Raw genomic sequence first — 16,967 nt, forward strand, 5'->3', positions numbered from 1 at the left:
AACACAGTTTACGTTTTTGGTTCTGATATCAGTACAACCAGCTGGACCACAGCCGTCCATCCATCCATCGTCTACGCTTCCTTACAGGGTTAGAGGGTGGAGGTGTGGCAGCTGGTGCCTATCTGGGGGTAGAGATCATAGGGCAGGAGGCAGGGTACACCCAAGTCTCCATCCATCACCATCGCAGGGCAACAGTGCTACCGACTGTACCACCATGCAGCTCGCATTGATTTATGTTCTTTTACATTTTATGACATATAACATTAAATATGACAAGTTGTGGCCCTTTTGACCCAGGATAAAATATTTTTGATCATGAAAAACATGTTTTGTATTCTTTGACTGATGCTCAAATCCGCTGTTTGCTGACATTATGACCTTTTGCAGGTTGCTTCTGCTGCCCCCAAGTGGCCAAACATGAAATTCAAACGTTTTTTCTTCCGGATGAATTGTTGATGAGGAAACTGTCTGCACTCCTGTCAGTGTCTAGTTATTGATGACTGGAAAGCAGAAAAGGCTATTGGTCAATACTGCAGGTTGCCATGTTAACTATTTAGAATCATTGATCTATTGGTGTTTGATTCCGGCTCACGGCCAATCAGATTGCAGCGATTAGGGTCAACTAACCAGAGCTTGTGACAGCTGAACAGGGATCAGTAACACAAACAACAACAAACATGGCACCAGCTGGAATCAATAGACACACACACACACACTATACTCCATGACTGCGTGCATGAACCCCTCCCTGTGTTAATCTAGGACCAACATTGCTGATGTTGAAAATAAAAAACTAATTTTAAGTAAAAACGTATTTTGACCAATGAATCATTTTCAGCTCCTTGTAAAACGTTGAATCATGAACTTTAAAGTGTTTTATTGGGCTTTTAAAGGTGTGCTTGTGTTTTTACACATTTCCTAGTCTGGCCTCTGTTTAATTATCTCACCTGCTCTTTACTTTCCTTGATTGATTTATCCCCCTGTTCATTGGTTCTCCCTGCTCTCCCAGTTTGTATTTGAAGCCCCTTGTGTTCTTTGCTGGGTGTTTGGTCCAACCTCAACTCACACAGCAATTATATTATATTATATTATATTATATTATATTATACTATATTATATTGTATTATATTATATTATATTGTATTATATTATATTCTATTATATTATATTATATTATATTATATTATATTATATTGTATTGTATTGTATTGTATTGTATTGTATGATATGATATGATATGATATGATATGATATTATATGATATTATATTATATTATATTATATTATATTATATTATATTATATTATATTATATTATATTATATTATATTATATGATATGATATGATATGATATGATATGATATTGTATTATATTATATTATATTATATTATATTATATTATATTATATTATATTATATTATATTGTATTGTATTGTATTGTATTGTATGATATGATATGATATGATATGATATGATATGATATGATATGATATTATATTATATTATATTATATTATATTATATTGTATGATATGATATGATATGATATGATATGATATTATATTATATTATATTATATTATATTATATTGTATTATATATATTATATTATATTATATTGTATGATATGATATGATATGATATTATATTGTATGATATGATATGATATGATATGATATGATATGATATGATATTATATTATATTATATTATATTATATTATATTGTATGATATGATATGATATTATATTATATTATATTGTATGATATGATATGATATGATATGATATGATATGATATGATATTATATTATATTATATTATATTATATTATATTGTATGATATGATATGATATGATATGATATTGTATTATATTATATTATATTATTCAGCCCCTTATACTCTGATAACCCTAAATAAAACCCAGTAAATTCAGACAAATCCACAAAGCTCTTCTGTCACCTGTTTGAAATCCTCCAACAAATCACTAACATCTCCAGCTTCAGATGAGTTTCTGTGCAGAGTTTCTTCACCAAACATCTCACCTTTTCTCAGAGCAGTTGGAGTCTCTGCCTCGATGGAGAGTTCAGGGTTTGGTTCCTGGTGCTGGTTATTGACCCAGTGGCCTGGTTTCCAGTAACACCCTCAGAAGCTGCTGGTTGTTAGGTAATACCCAGTAGCTGTGGACCATCCAGCCTGTGTCATCAGCTTCATATCAGGATTTCTGAATCTGAGAAAGTAAATCATGTTTAGTGGAGGACAAACCAGACAGATGGATTATTGGTAATGTTTCTGGTCTGAGTAACAATCTTTGTGCCTCTCTGCTGTTTTCCATCTGAAACGGATCTGCTTGTGTGACTTTGGGCCATCGCAGACGAGGATTGTAGGAAAATTGTGTAGAAATCTTTGGTCGTGGCTCTAAATCTGCGTTCTTACGTCTCTCTGTGAGACGGGCTGAAGGACAGCAGTTGGTGGCGTCTTCCCACCAAAGATACCCTGTGATAAATATGTGACTTTAGCTGCGTTTCCATTACAAATGTGTGCGAAATGTCGTTGATGTTCTGCTACTGTCGTAAAAACATTAGTTTGTTCACACAATAACATCATCCTCCTACTACTTCCTGTCGTCTTCGTCGTCTTGTTCGCCAGTAGTAACATCCGAAACATCAAAAACTTTCTATCAAAAAACAGGAGTTTTTTTTTTCAAAATTGGCATGTTTCCATTGAGCAAATTTATTTTCGTAATAACAATCTGTGCAATTTGACCATCTCCCTCTGTGACAGAAGCACTGACCTACGACTACTAATCCGCCAGTAGAATTACAGCATTGAACCGGCATCCCAGGTTGGCCTCTTCTTGGCGTTCTTCATGTGTTTGTTGAGGTTGTCTCTGGCGAACAGATGGATGGCACGTCGGTTGTTGCCGTGCGTCGTAACCGATTTAGTAGTAAACGATCATCATGCGATGTGCGCACATCAAACTGACGTCGTACGAAGGGATCAACCCTAACCCAGATCAACGTCACACAGTGTGTCATAAAACAGTATAATAAGAGTACTAAAATCACAGTGTGAGAAGGTCTTTACTCGTTTCCCAGTTGGATGCAGTACTGGTTTGGACTTTGGATTCCTGGTTGCTGCTGGAGGCTCCTCAGTGTCACGCTACCAGAACCGTTAATTAGTCAATGGTTTCCAGTGGTTTACATGAAACTTTGATGCTTAAAAGAAACAGATAATCTCTACAGCAGAGCTGGGAGTCTGTCTCAGTACTCAAATGTTCACCAATGGCCTAGTTAAAGCTCAGTCTGAGTCTGAGTGAGAAGTTGATTTCTGTAAACTCGCTGAACCCACCCATGTTGCAGGAGATCCAGCACATTTTTAGAGCTTCAGCTGTTTTATAGAGAAGAACTGGGAAAACGTTCAGTCTGTGGATGTTCAAAGCTGGTAGAAACACACCCGAAAACACCTGAGATATGGTAGATCAGATGTGTTCAGGTTGTGCTCAGATGAGCAGAACCTGTAAACCCGAACTGACTCCTCCTTCTCTGCTCTGTCTGCAGCTGCTGAACCTCTTCCTGGCTCTGCTCCTCAGCAGCTTCAGCTCCGACAACCTCTCCTCTCCAGATGAAGACGGGGAGATGAACAACCTGCAGATCGCCATCCGCAGGATCACCCTAGGACTGGGCTGGTGCCGCCGACAGGTACGTACCTGTCTGATCTCAGCTCTGACCCGTTTAGCTGACCTGTTGCAGAGCTGAAGTTTGGCCTGTGATGGGTTTCAGGTGGTGGATTTCTTTAATGGGAACCTGAAACGGCGCCGTCAGAAAAGGAAAGAGGCCAAAGCAATGATGAAGCTGAAACGGCTGAGCACCATACACACTGAGGCCAACGGAGCCATCATCGGTACCACACACACACAGGTTCAGAACTGATTGGATCAGAACATTCACTCTCATCAGTGATATTCCTCTGTTCCAGGCCGTCATGTGGAGAAGTACGTGGTGCCGGAGGACGACAGCTACATGACCAACCCCAACCTGACCATCAGCGTTCCCATCGCCCCCGGAGAGTCTGACGTGGAGTTCCCAGAGGAGGAGGAGGAGGAGGAAGAGGAGGAGGAAGGTCAGGAGGAGCAGAGCGAAGGTTCAGAAGGAGACGAGGAGGGAGAGGAGGAGGTGAGGAGGAAGGAAACACCTGGGTGTGTCTGAGCTGCTAACAGCTGAGAGTGTGAGTGTGTTACAAGTGACCCGACCTGTTACATCAGAACTTTATCTGATGACCTGAACCCGCATTTGTTCTTCACCTTCTTCATGATCAGCACCGATCAGTAAACGCTGATGACAGCTCTGAGCTCAGTGGTTCTACGTCATTAAACATTCCTTCTTTGGTTCTGCTGCCAATTTGGGTTTTATTTGTTTTTAGCTGAACTAGAAGGTTTTAATAAAACATCTACAGCTGCTGGGTGTAGTTCTGCTGGGTGTATTTCTGCTGGGTGTGGTTCTGCTGGGTGTGGTTCTGCTGGGTGTGTTTCAGACAGAAACTCAGACTGAGGCGTGTCCCTCAGGAAGGTGAAGCAGCTGCTGGCAGCGAGGCAGCAGGAGATGTTTGGTGGTTCCTTCTTTGTTCCTGACATTAAATGAGAAGATTTGGGTCGTGCACGTCTCTGTGTGAGTGTGCACACACCTGTGCACCTGACCCAGTCCACCGTCCCTCTGCTCTCCAGTCATGTTCTGCCCATGTTCTCCATCAGGCTGGATGTTCCATTAGGATGTTCTGTTTCAGGTGGTGTCTGCTGGGTTTCTGGCACCTTCTAACTGTTTGGTTTCTTTTTTAAGTTTTAATTTCAGATCATTTTACAGCTTCAGACTCACAGTCTGTGTAGAACCCTCCTGAACCAACACCGGTCCACTGTGATAGCAACAATCTTCTCCCATCTTTCAGAACCAGTCTGACCGCTATCAGCCACCTGGACCTGTTCCAAGCATTCCAGTTCAGTTCAGTCCACTCGAGTCCTGTCCATTCTGGTCCAGTCTGGTCCAGTCCAGTGATGCTTAGAATTTTAAATCCATGAAATTTCGGGTTGGATCCTCCTCACCTGAACATAGAGCCGTCAGAGGAAAAGGTTCTGCAGCTGCAGCAAACTGATGTTCCTCAGCGTCATCACTGACTATTGTTGTTCCTGCAGAGAAGAAATGAAGCTCAGCTCCACCAGCAGTTTTTCCATGAGGAATAGATCCACCTGCTCTGTTTTATCTTAAACAAGTCATATTTTGACATGCAAATATTTCAGGGAGGTTTGGTCGAGCATCCTCGCTGGATCAGCAACATAACGGTGAAAAATGATTTCAGACGGCGAGCGTTAGCCCGAGTTTGACCCAGATAGGCAGGTGAGGAATGTTCCTGCAGGGCAGAGACGTGGATAAGATGAGTCAGCAGCCCGCTTCAGGTGTGGTTCTGTCTCTGTGTGCAGGTTTGCTGAGTGAGCAGAGCAACAACCATCTGGATGTTGGTTCTAGGACCAGTCTGGCTGAATTTTGTTGGGCTTAAGTGGGATTTATGGTCCTTTTAACATCTTCTGGGTGTTTTGTTTCATTAACTTTCATTAATTGTTGAATTTTAGTTGAGTTTGACAGTAAATAAATGGAGGTCAGATTCTGGAGATCCAAACCCCATCAGAACAAATGTTAGGGTTGGAATGTTTTACCAACACAGCTGCACTGATTCTACATCAGACAACAGTTAGGGTTGGTATCTTGTAAATAGACAGGTTCTGACCCAATCTGCTGGTTTGTAATCTTGAATTGAAGTTCTTGTTTGAGACAGTCAGCCAATCACAGCTTAGTATGTTCAGGCATCTAGACGTGGTGAAGTTGACTCGCTGAAGTTCAAACTGAGCATCAGAATATTTAGGAAAGGGGATTTAAATGACTGAATGTGGCATGGTTGTTGGTACCAGAACATGCTGATTTTCTGGGATTTTCACCCACAACCTTCTCAGGTTTACAGAGAATGGTCAGAAAAAGAGATAAAAACTGGAGCTGGGTTCATGATTTTTAATGTGAAACTTTGTGAGGTTAGAAATAATTTCTGCTTTAACCTGTTCAAATCAACTCTGTCCGTTAGAAGCCACCAGGTTTGATCTGCTGGTTGGAAATGTCCCAGTTTGTACTGGTTTGTGTGGTTTCTGCACCTGAAAGTGAGTCAGAGTGAGGGTCTAATGACCTCTGACCTCTGCAGAGACTAACAGATGTCAGGTGGTGTCTGCAGGAACAGATGGAGGACTGAGTCCGGCTTTGATTCCTCTCCTCTGAGCAACATCAAAACATCCAGAACATCATCTGAGACAACAAACACTTCCTGCGAGGAAACCTTTCAATTATGACAGCAATAGTTTTACTGCTATACAACCAGAACTTTCACATTTATCCTAAAACGGCACCAATACATGTATTTCATTAAATCTGATTAATCTGAACCGGACCGAACTCGTTCCATATAACTGACTGTGAACTGGACCTGAGCCCTGAGATGATCTGTTATGAATCAGTGGGAATTGAATTATTTCATCAAATGGACTCGGTTCTGTTTCCACTCACTCTGCTGTGTTCAGGTGATGTTCTGTGAAGTTATGGTGGTGCTGAACATCTGCCTCCATCCATCCCTGAGCTTTCTTTGTTGTCTTAGTTTCTTCTTCTTCTTCGTCCCATTTCTGTCCCTGTAAGCAGAAAACGGCCCACGGAGTGATGTTGGGATGTCCCTGTTAGCGGTCCTCTGTGCCTTTAAGTGACAATAAATGACTGCGAAGGAAAATAAACATCGGTTCCCATGGCAACCGATGCTGAGACAGACTCTGATGCCGGGCCAGGTTTATTCAGGGACAAAAGGCTTTTAAAGGAGGATGTATTTATTTTAAAACATCTGAGAAATGTTCACCTTACTTTGGATCTTGAATAGGAAAGTTCTGGATCCCTCCAGTCGTTAGAGCTTCCCTGACAAACCCCTGATTTTCCCGCTGGCCTAACAGACAGTGAACTCACCACAGACTCTCAGCTGTCGTTAACTGAAGGCAGTGAACACATCCATGTAATATGGAACATTTAAAACAGTCAGAGATTCTCCTGCTTGGACCCAGATGTAGTTTTTGATATAAACTACATGGCTCTCCGCTCAGGGTGGCATCTTGTAAAGGAGCGGTACGGGCACTTCACTAGACGGTTCATCCTCTTCCCCCCCAAGTAAAGATGCTACAAAGAAAACACTTCAAAATAAATTACAAAATATATTTCAGCAACATAATCTCACATTAAAAATCCATTCGTTATTTTCAGCACGTGTTTACTGGGATGAATCATTTTTAATGTTTAATTAGTAATTACCAACTTCCTGTTTCCCATATGCATAAATATAACCTGGCACTGAGGTCCATAACTCTATGGCACTCTTCAAAATTGGGAAAACAAAGAAACATTCCCTTAAAGTAAGGCTGATTTGAGTTGATCTTACCACAGGAAATCACTCACTGTAGTAAACTCACTTATATTTCCAGTCTGAGCAGTAAACGCTGAAACTGACTGGAACTGTGACCAACCAGGCTGGACCAGGACCAACACACAGGGAGAAGGATGTTCTAAACATCCCCACAGCTCACCGTTACAGAACTACATCTCCACAACAACCATCAGACTCTAGGGTCAAGTCCTACCATCACAACAGGAAGGTTGACCAGAGCTGTGCTCTTTGGTCAGATGGGTCTGGGATAAAACAGAGGATGAAAAACACACACTGTTAAGCATGGCAGAGCATCTGTGATGCTGTGGGCCTGTTAGAACCTGCAGCAGAGGTTTTAGTGCAGAGGCTTCATTATAACTTAATGTATGTTTTATTATTCTGTGTTTGTCAACTGGGTTTGATGCCATTAATCTTCAGGAAGACTTTTAGTAAGTGATTCAGGTTATTATCTTTTTTACATGTGCATATGTAACCTGGTTTCCCTCCTCTGCTGCGGTCGGCCCGCACTAATCAGATTCCTCTGCTGTCCCTGAGAGTCTCTCTGCCTGCAGCTCAGCTCCACACAAACTGAAATACATTTAAACTCCTCATTACAGACGTCAGCCGTCAGAAAGGCTTTGGCTCCAGGCTGCTGCCGGTGCACGTTACATTATCCACTCTCTGTGTGCACGTCTGTGGATGCGTGTGTGTCAGAGATTAGAGCTGTCTGTGTGTGTGTGTGTGTGTGTGTGTGTGTGTGTGTGTTTGGCTTCACCTCTGCTTGCGTTTGTGTCCAAGGCTGCTGGCATTTGTCACAGTCGCTGCTCTCTGTTCTCAGGCTCTGAATGTATTCATGAGTGGTTGTTGACTCAGGTAGTTAGCTCACCTGTTCTCTCTTTCTCTCACACACACACACACACACACACACACACACACTCCTGCCGTTTCTTTGTCCAGACAAAAGACACACTGGCCAGATTTCTCTCCCTCCGTCCTCAGCAGAAATCCATCCCTTCATTGTCTCTTTGTAGAGTTAAACTCCCATGATGCTCAGCAAACAGGGACCTTTAAAGTCAGCTGGGATTGATGTAGTGGGGGTGGCGGTGGTGGGGTTTCCTGACGGGGAGTTTTGTCCTGATTTAAAGTGAACAGACGGTGGTTTTCCTGGCGGACCGACGGAGTGTTTGGAAGTTGAAGCTTCTTTTTTCTCTCAGCCAGGAATCCTGCCGATTCTGAACAAATCTGACTCATTTAAGCTGGACTCCAGCGAAACAAAGCGGCACCGGGCACATAAACATGATAAAAAGTTAGATTAACACCAATATTGAAAATAATTCAGGCTGTAAGGCAGGAGGCACAATGTTTTCCTGAATATTTACATGCTACTAACTGGGTTTTATTTGTTGGTTCTGTTGATCAGCTCTTCTTCCCTTTGTTGTGTTCTTAAATCTAAACTAACGATGTTGATCCAGTGAGTTTATCATCTCCTTGTTTCTTGTTTCCTTCAGCAGAAGGAAGAAATCAGCCTATCAGAAGGCAGCACGGTGGACCTGAGGAAGCCTGGAGAGGAAGAGGATGAGTTCTCGGAGATGGCTGAAGAGGCCATGGACCCTGATAACTGCTTCCCAGATGGTAAGAACAGAAACTGGGATGTCACTGTTGGGTTTGCACATCCATCATAGATCCTTTGGTCCACTTCTACAGAACATGCACAGACACGAATGATCATCATGAGAGAAAAAGATGTTGGGCTGTGAGGTTAGATCTGGGAAATCAGGAAACATCTAATCAAACCACGGTTTAATTGACCCTTGGTCTCATTAACATCCATAAAGGAAGTTAAGGTTCAGTGGAAGGAGATGGTGGAAGTCCAATTGGACTTTGAGACGGGGATACAGCCTAGTTTAATGTTCATACCCCTGAAACCATTTTATGTTCAGTCACATAAACAACTACAGGCTTCAGAGTATTTCCTAACAACCTTCTGTGATGGACCAACACAACGTTATGCATAGCCATCAGGTGGGAAGTCATAGAGTTTCATTCATTTATTCCTTAAATAACTCACTCTGCTTTGTCACAAAGAGAAAATTTACACAGACGTAGAACTTTTGGTTCAGTTTAAGGATTTTTCCGAATCAGCCGCCTCAAAAATAGTAGATAATTGAGACCAACTGAGAAAAGCGTTCAAATCCTGAAGGATGGTTCTACAGACAGTCTACGGATGCGGCACCGATCCGTTTGACTATCGGTGGTGGGCTGCTTAATTCTTCTTACTATCATTAATTTTCTTAGTGTGTCTTGGTGGTAATGTGTCAAGACATCATTTTTGTTTTCTGAATTTTGCACATTTTAAAGATATTTCTTGAAGAATTAGGAATTCGTTTGGCTGGAAAGGAACATTATATCAGGTAATTGTTGTTTGCCTTCAGTTTCAGATTTTATTTTAAGACCAGAAAGGAGCACAGTTCAAATATTGCTGAATTATAGTATAACAGATGATAATAAGAATTCATAGTAAGTTGTGAATGTGTTGGAGAATCAGGACAAAAAGATGAAACTAAAACAAAATCCAAAGAGAAAACTTGCAGCGAATCCTCAGAGAAAAATAGATCTTTTTATTAGTACGTCTGTGAAGGTGTATCCCCACAGATTCCTTTGGTGTCTCCAACCTCGAGGCCCCCCCCACTACCACCACCCACTTGGCCCAAAACTTTCAGAGCAGATTTATGACTGTGTTCCTACTAACCCAGGTGAGAAGCAAACACCTTGGTACTTCCTGACTCAGCCGCTTTCCTCCTGCAGACATTTGTCTCAGACACAGGAAGCAGGAGACACGCTGAGATATAGCTGGTTTAACAATAACCAATAAAACTGATGTATGATGTTCTGTCAGAACCTAAATAAAGGTTATTGTTGTTTCTATGCAGATGATCTGCTGCTGTTGGTTTGTAATGGACTTTAGTGTTTTTTATAACAGCTGGGCTTAAGCATTGACAGGAAGTAGATTGTCATCTACATAGTGACCCGTAGTTTTTGTCTCTGGTGGTATTTTCAGATGAAAACCCTTTGAACACCCTCATGTTGCAGTTTGCTTTTTACATGATTGATAAACAGCTATGACCAATTGCAGCATCATGTTGTGACTATGAATTTGAGAATATTATTTAATATTTAATATTAATATTTTATCAAGGTGCAGAAACCACACAAACCAGTACAATATTTGGGTCTGTTAAGGGTTGTCCTGTGAATACCAGCCCAGTAAGGCGATGGTATTAGGACAAAATAGAAAGGTGTGAGACGAGCTCTGACATTATTGAACAGCAAAAACTCTGCACATATATGGAATGAATTCACACAATTTCTTGAAATACAAGAATTTATTAACAAAAATAAGTCAACTCAAAGTCAAACATATTTCAATCAACAAACTCTTTGCTTTGCTAAAACAGTCCAACTAAACTACCAAGCAGAATTACAAAATAACGAAGACTAATGAACCCCTCCTTGAACCGCCACCTTAACGTGGTGGAGGGGTTTGAGTACTCAAATGATCCTAGAGGCTATGTTGTCTGGGGCCTAAATGCCCCTGGTAGGGTCTCCCATGGCAAACAGGCTCTAGGTGATGGGTCAGACAAAGAACGATTCAAGAATCCCTCATGAGGACCAAAATATCGAGGCACGTGACGTTGCCCGGAACGGCGGAGCCAGGGTCCCACCCTGGAGCCAGGCCTGGGGTCGGGACTTGTCGGAGAGCACCTGGTGGCCGGGTTGCTCCTCGCGGGACCCGGCCGGGCCAAGCCCGAACGAGAGACGCGAGGCCATCCCCCAGTGGGCCCACCACCTGCAGGGGGAACCGTGAGGGACCGGTGCAAAGAGGATTGGGTGGCGGACAAAGGTGGAGACCTCAACGGCCCGATCCCCGGATGCTTGGGCTGGCTCTAGACGTGGAATGTCACCTCGCTGGGGGGGAAGGAGCCTGAGCTTGTGCGGGAGGTCGAGAGATATTGACTAGAAATAGTCGGGCTCGCCTCCACGCACAGCGTGGGCTCTAGAACCCATCTCCTTGAGAGGGGCTGGACTCTCTTCTACTGTGGAGTGGCCCACGGGGAGAGGCGGCGGGCTGGTGTGAGTTTGCTTGTCGCCCCCCAGCTCAGCCGTCTCGTGTTGGGGTTTACCCCAGTGGATGAGAGGGTCGTATCCCTTTGCCTTCGGGTTGGGGAGAGGTCTCTGACTATCATTTCAGCCTACGGGCCGAGTGGTAGTGCAGAGTACCCGGCCTTCTTGGCGTCCCTGTCGGGGGTGCTGGATAGTGCCCCTCCCGGGGACTCCATTATTCTGCTGGGGGACTTCAACGCCCACGTGGGGAACGACAGTGACACCTGGAGAGGCATGATTGGGAGGAATGGCCTCCCCGTTCTGAATCCGAGTGGTGTTTTGTTATTGGACTTCTGTGCTAGTCACGGATTGTCCATAACGAACACCATGTTCAAACATAAGGGTGTCCATCAGTGCACTTTGCACCAGGACACCCTAGGCAGGAGGTCGATGATCGACTTTGTTGTCGTATCATCAGACCTTCGGCCGCATGTTTTGGACACTCGGGTGAAGAGAGGGGCTGAGCTGTCCACTGATCACCACCTGGTGGTGAGTTGGATCCGCTGGAGGAGGAGAAAGCCGGACAAACTCGGCAGGGCCAAGCGCATAGTGAGGGTCTGCTGGGAACGCCTGGCGGATTGGCCAGGGATGTATTCAACTCCCACCTCCGGGAGAGCTTTGACCAGATTCCGGGGGATGTTGGAGACATAGAGTCCGAGTGGACCATGTTCTCCGCATCTATTGTCGATGCTGCTGCCCGTAGCTGCGGCCGTAAGGTCTGCGGTGCCTGTCGCGGCGGCAATACCAGACCCCGGTGGTGGACACCGGCAGTAAGGGATGCTGTCAAGCTGAAGAAGGAGTCCTATCGGCTGTGGTTGGCTTGTGGGACTCCTGAGGCGGATGACGGGTACCGTGAGGCCAAGCGTGCTGTGGCCTGGGCTGTGGCAGAGGCAAAAACTCGGGCCTGGGAGGAGTTCGGTGAGGCCATGGAGAAGGACTACTTGTTGGCCTCGAAGCAATTCTGGCAAACCGTCCGGCGCCTCAGGAGGGGGAAGCAGTGCTTCGCCAACAATGTTTATAGTGGGGGTGGGAGACTGCTGACCTCGACTGAGGACATTATCGGGCGGTGGAAGGAGTACTTCGAGGATCTCCTCAATCCTGCTATCACGCATTCCGTGGTGGAAACAGAGGCTGGGGACTCGGGGTTGGACTCTTTCATCACCCAGGCTGAAATCACCGAGGTGGTTAAAAAGCTCCGCGGTGGCAAGGCTTTGGGGGTGGATGAGATCCGCCCAGAGTACCTCAAGTCTCTGGATGTTGTAGGGCTGTCATGGTTAACACGCCTCTTCAACATTGCGTGGCGGTCGGGGACAGTGCCTCTGGACTGGCAGACTGGGGTGGTGGTCCCCCTTCATAAGAAGGGTGACCGCAGGGTGTGTTCCAACTACAGGGGGATCACACTCCTCAGCCTCCCTGGTAAGGCCTACGCCAGGGTATTGGAGAGGAGAGTCCGACCGATAGTCGAACCCCAGCTTCAGGAGGAGCAGTGTGGTTTTCGTCCCGGCCGTGGAACACTGGACCAGCTCTATACCCTCTACAGGGTACTCGAGGGTTCATGGGAGTTTGCCCAACCGGTCCACATGTCTTTTGTGGACCTAGCGAAAGCATTCGACTGTGTCCCTCGTGATGCCTTGTGGGCGGTGCTCCAGGAGTATGGAGTCAGGGCTCCTTTATTAGGGGCCATCCGGTCCCTGTACGAGCGGAGCAGAAGTTTGGTCCGCATTGCCGGCACTAAGTCGGACCTGTTCCCGGTGCACTCCGGCAGGGCTGCCCTTTGTCACCGGTCCTGTTCATAACTTTTATGGACAGGATTTCTAGACGCAGCCAAGGGCCGGAGGGGGTCTGGTTTGGGGACCAGTGGATTACATCTCTTCTTTTTGTAGATGACGTGGTCCTGCTGGCCCCCTCTAGCCAAGACCTACAGCATGCGCTGTGGCGGTTCGCAGCCGAGTGTGAAGCGGCTGGGATGAGGATCAGTTCCTCCAAGTCCGAGGCCATGGTACTCGACCGGAAAAGGGTGGCTTGTCCTCTTCAGGTTGGAGGGGAGTTCCTGCCTCAAGTGGAGGAGTTTAAGTATCTCGGGGTCTTGTTCACGAGTGAGGGAAGAATGGAGCGGGAGATCGACAGACGGATTGGTGCGGCTGCCACAGTAATGGGGGCGCTGTGCCGGTACGTTGTGGTGAAGAGAGAGCTGAGCCGAAAAGCAAAGCTCTCGATTTACCGGTCGGTCTACATTCCTACCTCACCTATGGCCATGAACTTTGGGTCATGACCGAAAGAACGAGATCCCGGATACAAGCGGCTGAAATGAGCTTCCTCCGTAGGGTGGCCGGGCACTTCCTTAGAGATAGGGTGAGGAGCTCGGCCATCCGGGAGGGGCTTGGAGTAGAGCCTCTGCTCCTCTACATCGAGAGGAGCCAGTTGAGGTGGCTCGGGCATCTATACCAGATGTCTCCTGGACGCCTTCCTCGGGAGGTGTTCCAGGCATGTCCCACCGGGAGGCCCAGGGGATGGCCCAGGACACACTGGAGGAACTATGTCTCTCGGCTGGCCTAGGAACGCCTTGGGCTCCCCCTGGAGGAGTTGGAGGAGGTGTCTGGAGAGAGGGACGTCCGGGCCTCTCTGCTGAGTCTGCTGCCCCTACGACCCGGTACCGGAAAAGCGGAAGACGACGAGTACGAGTACGAAGACTAATGGGCTAAGTACAATATAAACAAGTTGATTAAAGATGATTGAAAATCATGACTGAAAGAGTGATGCAACATTACCATGCAATGTTTATGTTTGAGAACCAAGGATTACCTTGAAGAATCTGGAAATGAAGTTAAGTTAGTCTTGGAACCAACTTAGACAATAATCAGCAAACGTTTAGACAACCATTCACAATGTAAGATCAGATAAAATATTATTTTAATAAAATAATGTTTTAAAGAATGATCTGCTGAATAAAACCAACCTTCTGGATGACCATTTCTCAATAGTGTCTCATTTGCTGCCTTTATTTATTAAAATAATATTTGAAGAAATATTATTAAGGGAATTTTTTGGAAAAGAGCCAAATCTTTCTGGAGACATGGGGCTTAATGGTGTTTCATTAGCAGTTAGCAGTTAAAGCTAACAAAAGAAGCTGATAGCTTAGCACCAGAATCAAACACACCTTTAAAATACCGTTAATAAAAGGGTTAAAATGCATAAACGCGCGTTATGATCAATCTTCTGTGTTAAAATCACCCCTTTAAAAAAAGTTTGTCTTAACCTTAAAAACACACAAACTCAGAACACAAAGCTGAGCACGTGTGCTGCAGATAGCCTGCTAGCACCAAGATAGCTGAGTTCAACACAAACAAAACCATACTTCATAAAATGAAAAACGTTCAGATCATAAATCTTTCTCTTTTACTCTGCCCAAACCATAACCTCGTATGAACCATGCTGAGGAGTTGTCCGGGCGACGACGAAGTTTGAAGAAAGCTCTGTGAACAAAAGGGTTAGCTTCCAGCTAACCTCCTTAGCTGTGGGGAGTGGCGGCTGTTCTGTCGGGCCACCAAACTGCACATTACCGTAACCACGGTGATGTGGCTTATGTTGACCTCCTTTCAGACCGGGAAAACCACTCCACTCGGCTTTGTAGAGACAACGTCTCTACAGGGACTTCTCTGGAACACCGTTTGCTTCTGCAGGCCTCAGAGAGAAAGTCAAGCCAGGCTTGTACCTTAATTCCCGTTCATGAATGAATACCAGATACACAAACAGTAATTCATCCGTACTTAACTCAGTGCATATGATCGATGATCGTATGACACCCTTGGATCCAGTTTGAAGAGTTTGTGTCTGTTTGCCAGCAAAGAGACATTAGCGCGCTGCCTCTCTGGCCAGCCTCGCACGGAGTCCGGGTGGAAGAGATTGGACCATTGGGAAGCTGGGGGTTTTATACGGGCAGTGGCATCATGGGAAGTCCGCTGTTACCCCTTTTTCTGGCTGTGCCGGAAGTAGGTTAATGTAATTTATTTTAAAAGTTCCAGGAAAGTCTGTACTGGCCTTTCACGTTGTAACCATGGCTGTGGTCCCAACAATCATCTCACCTTAGCGATGAAAGGAAAGGCAGGAAAAGCTGTAGCCGTTACACTGAGATAGCACTTATGTGGTTTTGCTGAGGCCAATGTTGGAAACAGCCTCTAAAAATTGTACCTCTATTTACTGTATTTAGACAGGAAATGGGCAGAGAGAGAGGTGGGGATGACATGCAGCAAGAGACCCAGAGTCAGGAATTAAACCCTGTATAGCCTCCATGTATGGGGCGCCTTCCTACACCACAAACTGGTTCCTGCCTTGTCATGGATGCTGGCGTGTTGAAAATTGTGTGCTACATGGGTGTAACCTCCTGGAAATGAAGGGGATTTGGTGAAACATTAAGTCATGTCATGTCTTGTAAGTATGTGAATCACTCTGGATGTGCTCCCGTTCTGAACAGTCCATGTGTATTGGGATCAAGTGTGTGGAACTCACAGTGTCCTGCTGTGTCAGGGTGAGGTATGTTACTTTCATGTCATTGTCTTGTTTTCTAGGGACGAACTGACTGTCTGGAAATTAAAATTTCAGTGCTCTGCCTGCCATTTAGACCTGCTGTCAGTCAGAATGTGGGACTATGTGATTTATTGGACCAATAGTGAGACATCTCACTAGCAGTTGTGTTAACGACGTAGGGAGCAATGTTGGAGCATCATTTATCTATGGCAGGGTGTCTTTCTAGTCCACTGAAATGCACTTACCTTATAAAGAATAGATCTTGTGTCTGTGTGAACCAGTGGTTAAAACATCTGGACATATTTCAGCAATTTAATCTCAGACAGAACACTAGAGAACAATCAGCATCTTGAAGACCAAGAACCCCAGCGGACAGGTCAGGGAGGAAGTTCTGGTTCAGTTTAAAGCAGGTTTAAGTTCTGAAACAATGTCCCAAGTTTTTACATTTCCCAGAGCTCTGTTCAATCCATCATCTGAACATGGAGAGAGGATGGAGCAACTGCAAACCTACCAGGACATGGATGTCCACCTAGACTGACAGGCTGGAGAAGCGGAGCATTAATCAGAGAAGCAACTCAGTTTTCTCTCATTTTTGTTTTTTACAACGTTCCAACAGCTTCCTTCTTCTGTTCTGTGGTGTTTGTATGAAGCTGACAAACAGTTGTGATGTAAAGATGGTGACAGACTCCGGCCGCGGTCGTCTTTCTCTGCCTAATTACCCAGATTACATCATGACTTCCTGCTCAGCCTCTGGATGTCTGAACTCAGTTTGTTCTTTAAAGAAGAGTATCTGCAG

The 16,967-nt window shown here is 44.9% G+C and overlaps 1 protein-coding gene across 1 annotated transcript in view; it reads left to right on the top strand.

Annotated features, from left to right (window-relative positions):
• The window catches only part of scn5lab (sodium channel, voltage gated, type V-like, alpha b), a 210,496-nt gene that overhangs the window by 147,365 nt on the left and 46,164 nt on the right, over nucleotides 1-16,967 (top strand). The window contains exons 20-23 of the mRNA XM_047349534.1: nucleotides 3,559-3,699; nucleotides 3,781-3,901; nucleotides 3,977-4,173; nucleotides 8,995-9,118. Of these exons, the coding sequence (XP_047205490.1) occupies nucleotides 3,559-3,699; nucleotides 3,781-3,901; nucleotides 3,977-4,173; nucleotides 8,995-9,118 (583 nt within the window). The remainder of the gene's footprint in view (nucleotides 1-3,558; nucleotides 3,700-3,780; nucleotides 3,902-3,976; nucleotides 4,174-8,994; nucleotides 9,119-16,967) is intronic.

The sequence above is a fragment of the Girardinichthys multiradiatus genome, chromosome 21, assembly GCF_021462225.1.
Source record: "Girardinichthys multiradiatus isolate DD_20200921_A chromosome 21, DD_fGirMul_XY1, whole genome shotgun sequence".
Lineage (NCBI taxonomy): Eukaryota > Metazoa > Chordata > Actinopteri > Cyprinodontiformes > Goodeidae > Girardinichthys > Girardinichthys multiradiatus.